General features: G+C 39.1%; 1 protein-coding gene and 1 long non-coding RNA gene across 5 annotated transcripts in view; one reads left to right on the top strand and one right to left on the bottom strand.

The window, feature by feature from the left end:
• Positions 1–1,087, top strand: part of LCA5L (lebercilin LCA5 like) — a 23,510-nt gene extending 22,423 nt beyond the window's left edge. For both annotated transcript variants that reach the window (XM_058523119.1, XM_058523118.1), the window contains one exon: positions 351–1,087. In XM_058523119.1, the coding sequence (XP_058379102.1) occupies positions 351–1,075 (725 nt within the window). In that variant the 3' untranslated portion in view covers positions 1,076–1,087. The remainder of the gene's footprint in view (positions 1–350) is intronic.
• Positions 1–16,275, bottom strand: part of LOC131392882 (uncharacterized) — an 18,947-nt gene extending 2,672 nt beyond the window's left edge. Inside the window, exons 1-3 of one of the 3 annotated variants that reach the window (XR_009215801.1) lie at positions 15,189–16,267; positions 966–1,043; positions 232–401 (exon numbers count right to left, since the gene is read on the bottom strand). This is a non-coding gene — a long non-coding RNA (uncharacterized LOC131392882). Of the gene's footprint in view, positions 1–231; positions 1,044–15,188 lie in introns of all 3 variants that reach the window. The other 2 variants (XR_009215800.1, XR_009215799.1) reach the window with 2 other exon arrangements.

Genomic DNA, 16,275 nt, shown 5'->3' with positions numbered 1-16,275 from the left:
CAACTGTGGAAGTTACTTGCCAATTAGATGGGTGAAAAATATTCTCACTGGTTTAACTGTCACTACATCCAGCTAGCGATGTTGAACATCTATTAACTTATTGGCAAATTTTAGTTCTTCTTTTATGAATATCACTTTTCTTTTGATTTCATAATTCTCATGTATTTGGTACGTTCTAGGAACATATTACATTTTCCTGTATTCTTGTGGTATATGCATTTATTTTCTTACCTTTCTTGTCACCTTCATGTGCTTGTCAGGAAGTGTAGGTAAGTCTGCTAAACATGCCATCTTGGAATAGAAATCCATGAATTTTAAAGATGACTAAATTGACTATTTTTCTAATGTAGATTTATCAAAGGAAGAGGAACACTTGGAGGTACAACCACCTCTGGAGAATACTGGAAGACAAAGAGAGAAAAAAGAAGATCAAGAAAAGAAAACCACTTTAGTGAAAGAAGAAGAACTACCACCAAAAAGAATTCAAGCAATTCAGGAAAGGGAAGACAATCAGGAAGAAGATACAGTAAAAGAAAAGTTTAAGAGAAGTCTACAAATCAATGACATGGATGAGATAGCTGATAAAAATGCTGCTCCAAATATCAAAACACCCTTCAGACAAAGAAAGCATTATTCATTCACAGAAGCGATCGAAAACCTGCATCACGGGCTCCCTGCTTCTGGTGGGCCAGCCAGCACTGGCATCATGAGATGCAATCACGGTACAAGCAAACATCGCAGTAACGCAGAAGAACTGAGGCTAGAACACTCTGCCGCTGGGTATGAACCCTCTTTTGGTAAGTCTTCCAGAACAAAAGCAAAAGATACGACTTTCAGAGACAAGAAGAGCAGTCTAATGGAAGAACTCTTTGGATCAGGCTGTGTCTTAAAAGATGACCAGACAAGTACTGATGTTACTAAAGGGTCCGAGGAGACTCTGAAAAGTAAGAAGATGCCCCATCTACCTCCCAGTCAGGCCTCCGCCAGCAACGCTTTTGGAGATTCTAAAGTAACTGTGGTAAATTCTATTAAGTCCTCTTCACCTACAGAAGGAAAAAGAAAAATAATTTTTTAAATATAATCCATATCCTAATACATTCTGGTCTGATATTCCAGTTCTTATGTGCCTTTAACTTTGTAATTTTAATGTGTCTGTGTGTGTGCATGTGTGTGTTTCAGTATTTAAATTGACTTTGGATAATTAAGGTTTTGTTTTATTGCTAATCTAATTAAAAATCCACCATATATTAGCCAATGACATTTCAAATACAAAATTACATCTTTTTTTTTTCTACAACTAAACATGCCCGTTATCTTTTGGAAGACCGATTTATTATGTGGCTTTTCTGGGACTCCGTAACTCATAAGTCTAAGTTAACCAACCCAAGACACAACACATCTCAGACATATAACAATTTTATCAGCAATCAGATTATGTTGTAACTTAAAAACATGTAAGCAGCTTTGAAAGGGAACAATATGATCAGAAGACTCTCATTTTTTTTTTATTAATTTTTTATTTTTTTTTTGTCAGGAAGATCAGCCCTGGGCTAACATCCATGCTGATCCTCCTCTTTTTGCTGAGGAAGACCGGCTCTGAGCTAACATCTATTGCTAATCCTCCTCCTTTTTCTTTTCCCCCCAAAGCCCCACTAGATAGTCGTATGTCATAGTTGCACACCCTTCTAGTTGCTGTATGTGGGACGCGGCCTCAGCATGGCCGGAGAAGCGGTGTGTCGGTGCGCGCCCTATCCGAACCCGGGCCGCCAGTAGCAGAGGGCGCGCACTTAACCGCTAAGCCACGGGGCCGGCCCCAAGACTCTCCTTATTAAAAAAAAAAAAAAAGCCCAATGATTACCAAGCTTGGTTTTACAAAAATTATTTTTGAGCGTCTCTTAGTCACCTAAACTCGGCGTCTGATATCCTGCCTTTGCGGGTGATACTCTCCTCACGTGCACCTAAGATTCAGTACTTTTTATTTATGTTTGTTGCATACCAGTACCTGGACTTTTTTTCTGTTAATTTTGTTTGGAAATAAAAGCATATTGGTATAATTAGCATCCACTCAATCTAGCTGCTCAGTCCTAATTAATATATTAATTACACCTAGAATATTTTATATTAGAACTGTATAAAGGGGGCTGTACTCTCAATGTTAGTCAGTTACCTTCATTTATTTATAAGGGCAACTTACTAATAATTTTGACCATACTATTTCTAAAGATGTTTATGGGTTGGTATCTGATATTAACACACTTTTAAGAATTGAGAATAGTAAAATAAACTTTTAAAAGGCAGTGGAAGTCATGGTGGGAAAATAATTGTAGTTAAAACCAAAGATGAGGTAAATACAGGGCCAGCCCTGTGACGTAGTGGTTAAGTGCTCGCGCTTCACTGCTGGCGGCCCGGGTTCGGATCCCAGGCGCACACCGGCGCACCGCTCGTCAGGCCATGCTGTGGAGGCATCCCACATAAAGTGGAGGAAGATGGGCACGGATGTTAGCTCAGGGCCAGTCTTCCTCAGCAAAAAGAGGAGGATTGGCATGGATGTTAACTCAGGGCTGATCTTCTTCACAAAAAAAAGGAAAGATGAGATAAATACTACAAACGGCACAAGTTTTGATCTTTACAAAAACCACAGTAGGAAAAAAAAAGGAAGGAAGAACAGGAGGAAGAAAGAGGGAGGAAGGGAGCACAAATCATAACATTAAAGCAGAGCTATCTGAAAAAAGCTTTTTGATAACCATTTAATAAAATTATAATCTCAGCCTTTTACTTTCTAGTCATCTTAATTGTTTAAAAAATTATATGCATAGGAAAAGTTACAGGATAATAAATTGCTAACTTTTTATCTCTGAGGAATGAGATTGTGGCCGATTTTTAAATTTATTCTTAGTGTATTTTCTACTACAATTTTCTATAATGAACATAACTGTATAATCAGGAAGAAAAAAGTTTTTAAAATAAAAACAAGAGATCCATTTCCTGTAGTCTGGTAGACAAGGAAATCTGGCAGTCCTGCTGTAAAAAAGCTAAAAATGCTGTTTCAGCTCCACCAAACATGTTTTTAAATCGGTCGTTGAGCTGGTAAACACTAGGTGATCACAGGCACCCAGGGAGGCAGGTAAGCAGAGCTCCAAAGTCAGCTTTCGCCTAAAGGGCACTTGCCAAAACCTGAGAACTGAGCATCAGAAAAGCCTCCGGGACACAACCCAAGGGACAAAACCGTCAGCCCAAGTGGGGGCCTAGTGGGAGGTCCCTCCCACAGAATGATGGGACCTCCCGCTAGGGCCCCCAGCCCCAGGAGCTAAGAAAATGGTCTTACACTCTGAGACTCTGTCGCTAGTCAGCCCTCATCCTGGTGGGCAGCCTGAAACTGGATCGCTGGGTGGTCTCTGTAACCTAAAACTACAGTTTAAAGAGATCCAGGCTGGTAGTACCCCCAGGACAGTAGAAATGCAAATCCTCTCTGGAAGAACTGTCTCAACCTGGGTCTCAAGAAATCGCCACAGACAGTTAAAAAAAAAAAACTTACAGTCCAAAAAATCACAAAACACAAGAAAACAAAGTGCCCAGAGAACCAAGAGGAACAACAGATATTAGGATCAGATCTGCAAAGATGCCACATATTGGAATTATCATACACAGAAAATAAAATAAATATGTTTAAAGAAATAAAAGAAGTTTTGGAAAATATAAATAAAAAGAACAAGAACTCAGAAGATTTGACAAAGAACTCAGAAAGTGTATAATAATTTAAATTAACTCAATAAACAGGCTTAACAGCAGATGAGACCAGAATGAAGAGAGTAAAAAGATCTGAAGAAATAGTCAATATGAAGGCACAGAGAGACCCAGAGAAAATATGAGAGGGAGGTTAACAGACATGAAGGGAGTGAAAAGGTTTAACAAATATCAAAGTTTCTGAAGAAGAGGAAGACAGAATGGAGCAGGCTAAATATCTAAAGAGAGAAAGGCTGAAAACATTCCAGAACTGACAAAGGTATCAATCCACTGATTTAGAAAGCCCAATAAATTCCAAGCAAAATAAACAGAAACTGAAATAAAAAGAAATTCACACCTAGCTAGATCAGGATGAAACTGCAGAGCACCAAAGACAAGGAGAAAATCTCAAAATCAACCACATAGAGAAAGGCAGCTTTTTGTCAAAGGAACAACAGCACTGCTCAGCGGCAACTGTGGAAGGCAGACAAGAGTGGAGCGGTATTTGCAATATGCTGTTGGGATAGCTGTTATTCTAGAATCGCATACCCTCCAAACTATCAAGAATAAGACAGAAACAGGCACATTTTCAGAGAAGCAAAAACCGTGACTGCCCCCTTAAGCCTCATTGAAGGGAATTCTAAAGCAGAGATCATCACACTTTTTCTGCAAAGGACTAGACAGTAAATAGTTCAGGCTTTAAGGGCCATATATCCTCTGTCACAACTACTCAGCTCCACCACTGTACCTCGAAAACGGCCACAGAGGACACATAAACAAATGGGCTGGCAGTCTTCCTATAGAGTAAACAGATGGCAGCCTGTAGGCCGACCCAGCCTGCGAACAGCAGTTTGTTAGCCCCGGTTCTGATAGATGAACTTCAGGCAGAAGGAGAGTGATTTGAGATAAAAAGTCTCACATGCAAGAGAGTGGTAAATGTGCAAGTAATTTTAAACATTGTTGTTTTAAACAATTCATCTCTTGTGGGGTTACAGAAAAGTAAGATAGAGCTGAAGTATCCTATATATATAATAAATATATGACAAGAGTAGCTTATACAGGGGAGGGAAGGATGGAAGTTAGTGTTATGAGTCTTACACTGCTGAAGAGAGTAAAATATTTAAGTATTGATACCTTTTCTAGTGTAAGCACTAAAACAAAAATCCAATTACTTAAGGGGAAGAGGGATGTGAAAAAACAAAAGAAGGCAATTGTGAGATAATATAAAATACATATTGGTCTCTGCCCCCAGTTCCTGGCACAGAGCTCCTGAAACCTTTGGAATTCCCTAAGTGATAAGAATACTAGGAACACCTTTTGTTCTAATATTTGGTCTGTGACCCCAGTTCCTGACACAGAGCTCCTGAAACCCTTGTAATTTCCTAGGTGACAAGAGTGTCTTTTGTTGTAATGAGGTGACTCTGGGTGGGTTCCCGGATGGCTCCTGATTCGGTCACCAGAAAGACCAAGCCATGATTAGAAGCTTGGAATTCTCAGCCCTGCCCCCCATTCTGTTGAGAAGGGAGAGGGGGCGAAAACGAAGTTAATGATTGATCATGCCTACGTGATGAGGCCTCCATAAAATCCTAGTACAGCAGTACAGTGTTCAGAGAGCTTCCAGGTTGGTGAACACGGGGAGGTGTTGGGAGGGTGGCATGCGCAGAGAGGGCATCAAGCTCCCCCCCTTCCCATATGCATTGCCCTACACATCTCTTCCATCTGAATGTTCATCTGTATCATTTATAATATCCTTTGATTAAAAACTGGTAAACAGTAAGTAGATAGTTTTCCTGAGTTCTGTAAGTCTCTCCAGCAAATTCACTGAACTTGAGGAGGTTGTCAGGGCAACCTCTGATTTATAGTTGGTTGGTCAGAAGCACAGGTGACAATCTGCACTTGTGATTGGTATCTGAAGTGGGATGGGAGTGGTCTTGTGGGACTGAGCCCTTAACCTGTGGGATCTGATGCTATCTCCAAGTAGACCGTGTCAGAATTGAGCTAAAGTGTTGGAGACCCAGCTGGTGTCACAGAGAATTGCTTGTTATGGGATAAAACCCACACACATTTTGTGACCAGAAGTGTCAGAAGTGAAATGTTCTGTGTGAGTGTGGTAGTGGTGTGAGTAGTAAAGGAGACACACAGGAGGAGGAAAGAACTGTAGGTTTTCCTAAAACTGCAAGAAAGGAGGAAAAAGACAACAGAAAAAGTGGAACAAATAAAAACACAAAAGCACAAAATATGATGACAAATCCAATACATCAGTAATTTCAATAACTGTAAACGGACCATATGTTCCAATTAAAAGACAACATAAATTGGATTTTTCAAATACAGCCATGTGCTATTTATACACATAGCTAAGCCACTGAGATACAGAAAGCTAATGAGTGAGGAAAGGTAATGCTGGGCAAATACTATCCAAATGAAAGTTGGTGTCGCTCTATAAGTATCTGTAAAAAAAAACAGAACTTAAAGCAAAACTTATTACTAGAGATAACGTAGGTTACTATAAGGCAATAAAGAGTTCAATCCACCAGGAAGATATAAGAGTTCTAAACGTATATGCACTTAACAATAACTTGAAAACATAAAGCAAAAATTGACAGAACTACAAGTCGACACCATAGTGGGAGATCTTTACATACCCTTCTCGGTAATGGATAGCTCAGCACATAAAATAACACAAGTAAAGATGAAAAAGACTACTGGCAACTTTGACCTAATGGACATATACAAAAGACCACCCCCAACGACTTCAAAACTTAGATTTTCTATCACATATTGACATTTAAAAAATTTTTATCCTAATATATTTGAAAGTTGAGAAGAAATGGATAAATTCTCACACTAAAATGCCTAATATGGGGCCGGCCCGGTGGTGCAAGTGGTTCGTTGGTTCGGATCCCGGGTGTGCACCGACACACCGCTTGTCAAGCCATGCTGTGTCGGCATCCCATATAAAGTAGAGGAAGATGGGCACGGATGTTAGCCCAGGGCCGATCTTCCTCACACACAAAAAAAATTAAAATGCCTAATATGACTCGAAGAAATGTAAAACTGAAAACCCTATAATCATTAAAGAAATTGAAATCTTCCAATAAAAATAAGAGAAAACCCAGTTTTTACCAGTAAGTTCATCATATATTCAAAGAATTAAAAAATTCAGATCTTAAACCACTTGGTCTAGAATACAGAAAAAAAGGTACACTCTCTAACTCATTTTTATGAGGCTTGCATAACCTTGATACCAAAATCAGATGAGTAAAAAGACAATAATTTCCACACTCATCACTCCTACTCAACATTGGATTGGAGGCTCTAACCAGAGCAATTAGGCAAAAATGAAATAGAAGGCATTGATTGGAAAGGAAGAAATAAAACTATCTCTATTCACAGGTGACATGATCTTGAATGTAGAAAATCCTAAGGAAGCCACTAAAAACTATTCAAATTGATAAATGAGTTCTGCAAGGTTGCAGAATACAAGATCAATGTACAAAAATCAATTTCTATACAATTGTAACAAATAATCTGAAATGAAATTTTTAAAAAAAAATCCATTTATAATAGCATGAAAAAGAATAAAATACTTATGAATAAATTTAACAAAAGAAGTGCAAAACTTATCATCTGAAAACTGTAGAACATTGTTGAAAGAAATTAAAGATCTAAATAAATGGAAAGACAACCCATGTTCATGGATTGAAGACTTAATATTGTTAAGACGGCAATACTCCCCAAACTGACAGATTCAGCACAATCCCTATCAGAATCTCAGGTAACTTCTTTGTAGAAATTACCTGTAGAAAGCTGATTCTAAAATTCATATAGAATTGCAAGGAACCTAGAATAGCCAAAACAATCTTTAAAAAGAACAAAATTGGAGAATTCACACTTCCCAGTTTCAAAACTTACCACAAAGCAACAGTAATCAAAACATTGTGGTATTGGTGTAAGGACAGACATGTAGATGGATGGAATAGAACTGAAAGTCCAGAAATAAATCCATATATCTACAGTCAATTGGTTTTTGACAAGGTTGTCAAGACCAGTCAACAGGGAATAGTCTTTTCAACAAATGGTGCTTGAACAACTGGATATTCACACAGAAAAGAATAAAGTTGAACTCTTACCTCACTCTATATATAAAAATTAACTCAAAATAGATCAAAGACCTAAATGTAAGAGCTAAAAATATAAAACTCTTAGAAGAAAACATAGGTGTAAATCTTTGTGACCTTGGATTTGGCAATGGATTCTTAGATCTGACACCAAAAGCAGAAGCAACACAAAAATATTGCCAAAAGCTACACAATATTCATTCAACTTAAGATTGAACTCACTGGCAAGAAAGAATCAGTACTCTGAGTGTTGAAAGGGGGATGCATACACTTTACATTCCAAATACGAAGGCAGAAAAGCTGACTCACACAAACAAGAATAGTGAGCCCAGAGAGGATGAACCGCCTGCCCCGGGATCCACATGGTGTACAAACCAACCACACATGCAGCTTTGAATCTGGCGATGCCACCAAAAGGATCTGACCTGAAGGACTCGTAAGAGAACAGCACCCTAGAAAATTCTCCTGATAACTGTTGATTGGTAACACCTCTATTATGAAGAAAATACAATCCCTGTGAAAGGCATACATGGTCCAAGCGGAAAACCACTATGTGATTTTTTTTTTAATTGCAGTAACATTGGCTTATAACATTACATAAATTTCGGGTGTACATCATTATACTTCTATTTCTGCATAGATTACCTCATGTTCACCACCCAAAGACTAATTACAATCCATCACCACACACATGTGCCTAATCATCCCTTTCACCCTCCTCCCTCCTCACTTCCCCTCTGTAACCACCAATCCAATCTCTGTCTCTATATGTTTGTTTGTTTTTATCTTCTACTTATCAGTGAGATCATACAGTATTTGACCTTCTCCCTCTGACTTATTTCGCTTAGCATAATACCCTTAGTGTCCATCCATGTTGTCACAAATGGCTGGATTTCATCGTTTCTTATGGCTGAGTAGTATTCCATTGTGTATGTATACCACATCTTCTTTATCCATTCATCCCTTAATGGGTGCTTAGGTTGCTTCCAAGTCTTGGCTATTGTGAATAATGCTGCAATGAACACAGGGGTGCATGTGTCTTTACGCATTGGTGTTTTCATGTTCTTTGGATAAATACCCAGCACTGGGATAGCTGGATTGTATGGTAGTCCTATTCATAATTTTTTGAAGAATCTCCATACTGTTTTCCACAGTTGCTGCACCAGTTTGCACTCCCACCAGCAGTGGATGAGAGTTCCCTTCTCTCCACATCCTCTCCAACACTTGTTTCCTGTGTTGTTAATTATAGCCATTATGACAGGTGTGAGGTGATATTTCATTGTAGTTTTGATTTGCATTTCCCTGATAGTTAATGATGTTGAACATTTTTTCATGTGCCTGTTGACAATCTGTATATCTTCTTTGGAGAAATGTCTGTTCAGGTCTTTTGCCCATCTTTTAATTGGGTTGTTAGTTTTTTGTTGTTGAAATGAGTTCTTTATATATTTTGGAGATTAACTCCTTATCAGATATATGGTTTGTAAATATCTTCTCCCAATTGTTAAGTTGTCTTTTCATTTTGTTGATGGTTTCTTTTGCTGTGCAGAAGCTTTTTACTTTTTTTTTAATTTTTATTTATTTATTTTTCCCCCCAAAGCCCCAGTAGATAGTTGTATGTCATAGTTGCACAGCCTTCTAGTTGCTGTATGTGGGAGAAGCCTCAGCATGGCCGGAGAAGCGGTGCATCGGTGCGCACCCGGGATCCGAACCCGGGCCGCCAGCAGCAGAGCGCGAGCACTTAACCACTAAGCCACGGGGCTGGCCCCAGAAGCTTTTTACTTTGATGTAGTACCATTTGTTTATTTTTTTCTATTGTTTCCCTTGCCAGGTCAGACCCGGTACTTGAAAATATGTTGCTAAGACTGATGTTGAAGAGCGTACTGCCTATATTTTCTTCTAGAATTTTCATGGTTTCAGGTCTTACATTCAAGTCTTTAATCTATTTTGAGTTACTTTTTGTGTATGGTGTAAGATAATGGTCTACTTGCATTTTTTTTTTTTTTTGCATGTGGCTGTCCAGTTTTCCCAACACCATTTATTGAACAGACTTTCCTTTCTCCATTGTATGTTCTTGGCTCCGTTGTCAAAAATTAGCTGTCCATAGATGTGTGGGTTTATTTCTGGGCTCTCAATTCTGTTCCATTGATCTGTGTGTCTGCTTTTGTGCCAGTACCATGCTGTTTTGGTTACTATGGCTTTGTAGTATATTTTGAAATCAGGGAGTGTGATACCTCCAGCTTTGTTCTTTTTCCTCAGGATTCCTTTGGCTATTCAGGGTCTTTTGTTCTTCCATATAGATTTTAGGATTCTTTGTTCTATTTCTGTGAAAAATGTTGTTGGAACTTTGACAGGGATTGCATTGAATCTATAGATTGCTTTAGGAAGTATGGACATTTTAACTGTGTTAATTCTTCCAATCCAAGAGCACGGAATATCTTTCCATTTCTTTGTGTCTTCTTCGATATCTTTGAACAATGTTGTATAGTTTTCAGCCTACAGATATTTCAACTCTTTGGTTAATTTTATTCCTAGGTATTTTATTCTTTTTGTTGCAATTATAAATGGGATTGTATTCTTAATTTCTCTTTCTGCTACTTCGTTGTTAGTGTATAGAAACGCAACTGATTTTTGTATGTTGATTTTTGTATCCTGCCACTTTACTGTATTCATTTATTATTTCTAAATGTTTTTTGGTGGATTCTTTAGGCTTTTCTATACATAAAATCATGTCATCTGCAAATAGTGACAGTTTCATTTCTTCCTTTCCAATTTGAATCCCTTTTATTTCTTTTTCTTGCCTGATTGCTCTGGCTAGGACTTCTAATACTATGTTAAATAGGAGTGGTGAGAGTGAGCATCCTTGTCTAGTTCCTGTTCTTAGAGCTTTCAGTTTTTCACCATTGAGGATGATATTAGCTATGGGTTTGTCATATATGGCCTTTATTATGTTGAGGTACTTTCCTTGTATGCCCATTTTATTCAGAGTTTTTATCATAAATAGATGCTAAAGCTTTCTCTGCATCTATTGAGATGATCCTGTGATTTTTATTCTTCATTTTATTAATGTGGTGTATCACGTTGATTGATTTGCAAATGTTAAACCATCCCTGCATACCTGGAATAAATCCCACTTGATCATGGTGTATGATCTTTTTAATGTATTGTTGTATTCTATTTGCTAGTATTTTGTTGAGGATTTTTGCATCAATGTTCATCAGTGATATTGGCTTGTAATTATCTTTTGTTGTGTTGTCCTTGTCTGGTTTTGGTATCAGGGTAATGTTAGCTTCGTAGAATGAGTTAGGAAGCTTCCCCTCCTCTTCAACTTTTTGGAAGAGTTTGAGAAAGACAGGTATTAAGTCTTCTTTCAATGTTTGGTAGAATTCACCAGGGTAGCCATCTGGTCCTGGACTTTTATTGTGGGGGAGGTTTTTTGATTACTATTTCGATCTCCTTACTGGTGATTGGTCTACTCAAGTTCTCTATTTCTTCTTGATTCAGTTTTGGAAGGTTGTATGATTCTAAGAATTTACCCATTTCTTCTAGATTATCCAATTCAATTTTCATAGTATTCTCTTATAATCTTTTGTATTTCTGAGGTGTCCGTTGTAATTTCTCCTCTTTCATTTCTGATTTTACTTATTTGAGCCTTCTCTCTTTTTTTCTTGGTGAGTGTAGCTAAAGGTTTGTCAATTTATTTTCTTTTCAAAGAACCAGCTCTTGGTTTCATTGATTTTTTCTTTTTTTTTTTTTTTAAGTCTCTATTTCATTTATTTATGCTCTGATTTTTATTTCCCTCCTTCTACTGATTTTGGGCTTTGTTTGTTCTTTTTCCAGTTCCTTTAGGTGCACTATTAGATTGTTTATTTGAGATTTTTCTTGTTTGTTGAGATAGGACTGTATTGCTATAAACTTCCCTCATAGAACTGCTTTTGCTGTATCCCATAAATTCTGGCATGTCGTATTTTCATTTTCATTTGTCTCCAGGTATTTTTTGATTTCTCCTTTGATTTCTTCCTTGACTGAATTGTTGTTCAGTAGCATTTTGTTTAATCTCCACATATTTGTGGCTTTTCTGATTTTCTTCCTATAGTTGATTTCTAGTTTCATACTGTTGTCGTCAGAAAAGATGTGTGGTATTATTTCAATCTTATATTTATGGAGACTTGTTTTGTGGCCTAATATGTGATCAATCCTGGAGAATGTTTCATGTGCATTTGAAAAGAATGTGTATTCTTCAGTTTTTGAATGGAATGTTCTGTATACATCTACTAAGGCCATCTGGTCTACTGTGTTGTTTAAGGCCAATGTTTTCTTATTGATCTTCTGTTTTGATAATCTATCCAATGGTGTAAGTGGATTGTTCAAGTCCCCTACTATTATTGTGTTACTATTTCTCCTTTTATGTCTGTTAATAATTGCTTTATATATTTAGGTGCTCCTACCTTGGGTGCATAGATATTTACCAGTGTTATATCCTCTTGTTGGATTGATCATTATGTAGTGGCCTTCTTTGTCTCTTGTTACAGTTTTTGTTTTAAAGTCTATTTTGTCTGATATAAGCATTGCTACCCCAGCATTCTTTTCATTGCCATTTGCATGGAGTATCTTTTTCCATCCCTTCACTTTCAGTTTATGAGTGTCTTTAGGTCTGAAGTGTGTCTCTTGTATGCAGCATACATATGGGTCTTGTTTTTTTATGCAATCAGCCACGCTATGCTTTTTCACTGGAGCATTCAGTCCACTGACATTTAAAGTAGCTATTGATAAGTATGTACTTACTGCCATTTTTTTACTTTTTTTCTGGGTGTTTTAGTAGTTCTCTGTTCCTTTTTTCTCTTGCTCTCTTCCTTTGTGGTTTGATGGCTGTCTTTAGCATTATGTTTGGGTTCATTTCTCTTAGTTTTTTGTGTATTTATTATAGGTTTCTGGTTTGTGATTACCATGATGTTCATACATAATAACCTACGTATATAGCAATCTATATTAAGTTGATGGTCTCTTTAGATTGACCTCTTTCTAAAAGCACTGCTCTTTTACTCCCCTCCACATACGTTATGTTTTTGATATCATATCTAACCTTTTTTTGGTGCATTTGTGTCCGTTACCCTCTTATCATGGAAATACATAATTTTTTCCTATTTGTGGTCTTCTCTTTCCCCCTTAAATAAGTCCCTTTAGCATTTCTTGTAGGACAGGTTTCTTGGTGATAAACTCCTTTAATTTTTGCTTGTCTGGGAAACTCTTTATCTCTCCCTCCATTCTGAATGATAACGTTGCCAAGTAGAGTATTCTGGGCTGTAGGTTTTTTCCTTTCAGCACTTTAAATATATCATGCCACTCACTTGTAGCCTGTAAGGTTTCTGCTGAGAAGTCAGCTGACAGCCTTATGGGGTTTCCTTTGTATGTAACTAGTTGCCTTTCTCTTGTGGCTTTTAGGATTCTCTCATTATCTTTAATTCTGGACATTTTAATTATGATGTGTCTTGGTGTGGGCCTCTTTGGGTTCATATTTTTTGGTTCTCTCTGTGCTTCCTATACCTGGATGTCTCCTTCCTTCCTTAGGTTAGGGAAGTTTTCAGCTATTATTTCTTCAAATAGATTCTCTGCCCCTTTGTCTCGCTCTTATCTTTCTGGGACACCTGTAACACAGATGTTAGTGTGCTTGTTGTTGTCCCAAAGGTCCCTTAGACTGTCCTCACTCTTTTTAATTCTTTTTTCTTGTATCTGTTCAGCTTGGGTGATTTCTTATAGTCTTTCGTCCAGCTCACAGATCTGTTCTTCTGTATCCTCTACTCTCCCTCTAGTGAATTTTTCATTTCCCATACTGTATTCTTCATTTCTGATTAGTTCTTTTTTATATCTTCCATTTCTTTGTTGATGTTCTCACTGAGTTCATCCATTCTTGTCCTAAGATCAATGAGCATCCTTATGACACTTTGTTTGACTTGTCAGGTAGATTGCTCATTTCTGTTTCATTTAGTTCCTTTCTGGGGTTTTGTCGTGTTCCCTTACTTGAAAAGTATTCCTTTGCCTCCTCATTTTCCCACTTTCTCTGTGCTTGTATCTGTGTATTAGGTAGGTCAGCTACATCTCCTGATCTTGGAGAGGTGACCTTATGTACATGATGCCCTATGAGGTCCAGCAGTGTGTTTCCCTCTTATCACCAGTTCCAAATGTTCCAGGAGTGACCCCCCGTGTGGGCTACATGTGTCCTTCTGTTGTGGTAGGGTTGCTCTTACCATAGATGCCCAGGGAGGCGGAGCTGTCCCACTGGCCGGCTGGTTGTAATGTTCAGCTGTGTGTGGTTGTTGTGGACCCTTCAGTCTCTTTATCGGGTGTGGGGAGCCCCAGCACAGTTGGCTGCAGGGTCTAATAGCACATTCCTATTGCAGTTTTTCTGTTAAGTGAGTAGGCTCCCAGTGTGGCCAGTTGTTAGGCTCAGGGGCTTATAAGGCTCTTGTTAGCTCTCTGAGGACTGCAGCTGTGTGGGGCTGGCTCCAGGCACAAGAGCACCCAATTGTTTCAGGCTTTGGAAGATGGGGCCAATCCCCTATGTGGCTGTTTGAGAAGCACAAGTCTTCTGCAGCTGACACGCCCTGCCACCCACAGAGCCACACGTCATCAACACATTCCTGCCCTGTGCGTGAGCCCCGACCCCCTGAAGCAGACTCAGTCACCCCACAGCAGAGGCCCCACACGCTCCACCAATGCCCCACACAGGCTACCTACTCCTCAGATAGGCCCTGCCCCACAGAGGTGGACCCACCCACCAGGCTGTAGGGAGTCCAGGCACATAGCCTATGCAGGCCCACAAGTTGCCCGAGGGCTTGTTGTTGGGTGGGGCCAGTCCCTAGGGTGGGCTGCTTTCCTTGGCTGAGCTGGATTAAATCGGTGCTCTAGTGGGTGGGGCAGACCCTAGGCTAGCAGGCCACAGGGAGAATTCCAATGGTGTCTGCCAGCGTCTGTGTCAGCACGCCCACACTAGGTCACAACAATGGCCACTGCCAATGTCCCAGTCACTGGAGAGGTCTCACCTCTCACCAAGATGCACCCAGGGCCTTTCAGGTGAGTCTCTTTTCACCAAAGGACTGTACACCTTTCTTTCTGGTGATTTTAGGTTGCTTTCCAAAATGGGTGAATTTGTGCATGGGCCCTTTAAGAGCAGGCTTTAATTTCTTTATGTCCCAGCTTTTGGGGGTGGGGGGGATTCCCCGTTGTTGTTAGTAGCCAGCAAAGCCAGATATCATGACACTCATCTCAGTTGTGCAGGGTCCAAACATTGCTTATAGTGGCAACACTCCCCAGCTCAGGGTCCCCACTCCTCCAGGGAAGGCTACGTACCTTTGGATTGCTCCTGGGCGGTTGTGAAGTGCTGCGGATTGCGAAGGTGACGTTTTTTCTCTCCAGAAGGGAATTTCTGCCTCTTCCACCTCAGTCAAGATTGTTGTTTGTTGTACAACCATCTCTCAAAAAAAAAAAAAAAAAAGATTGTTGTTTGTTGCAGTGGTTCCTCTTATCCAGTTTTCAGTTCTCGCTCAGGGGTAATTTTTCCAAGAGTAGTTGTAAGTCCACTGTGTCCATGGGAGGAGGTGGGTTCAGAGTCCGCCTATGCTGCCATCTTGACTTCTCTCCCTGTGATTTTTTTTTTAAGTTAAATATTTCAGGGTATTGACTGAAGATATGCTGGGAGGAGTATAAAAAAGCCTAAGGAACAGTCTCTGGCCCTAAAGGCACATGCAGCATCACTGGAGAAAAAACTATTTATCACAAAAGAAAGTATCTAAGACATTAGGAACAAAACCACACAACAGCAGACACCATAAGTCAGTACAAAATTAGTTGACAAATCAGTCATATAGATATTACTTAAGATGTTCAGATGAGGAGGGGAAGAAAAACATCACTGTCATCTAAAGTGGTCAGGGAAGGCCTTATAAACAATCTCAAAGGTCTGGTAAAATATAAAGAGATCGGAAAGGAGAATCAGTGCGTGTGGGCACATGCACACAGACACGCACACACACACACACACACACACACATTGCCCCCATGGAGAGCTGTGTATGTGTAAGAAAAACCATGGCAGGCCAGAGACCCCGGCCAGTCAGGGGAGAGTAAACTAGTTTGATGAGCATTCCACCCACTTGGGCAGGCAACAGGAACCTTTTATTAACCCCGTACAAAAATGACTGTGGATTTGTATATAAAAAGATTTCCCTGCTTGACTTACCATAAATATAAAGCAAACAAAACTGGCATGAAGACAGCTTTAGATGTATTTTAAATCAAACAGAGGTCTATTTTCATGTAAAGCTATAAACTATATCTAGTACCTTTTAATAGAAACACAAAACCTATAGCTATCCATAGAGAAAAAAAGGAAAAAACAAATGTCAACACCGGTAATAACAGTTCTGTGGAATCATGG

Source organism: Diceros bicornis, chromosome 27 (genome assembly GCF_020826845.1).
Source record: "Diceros bicornis minor isolate mBicDic1 chromosome 27, mDicBic1.mat.cur, whole genome shotgun sequence".
Classification (NCBI taxonomy): Eukaryota; Metazoa; Chordata; class Mammalia; order Perissodactyla; family Rhinocerotidae; genus Diceros; species Diceros bicornis.
The sequence above is the reverse complement of the archived record's forward strand: the minus strand, read 5'-3'. Positions and strand labels throughout refer to the sequence as shown.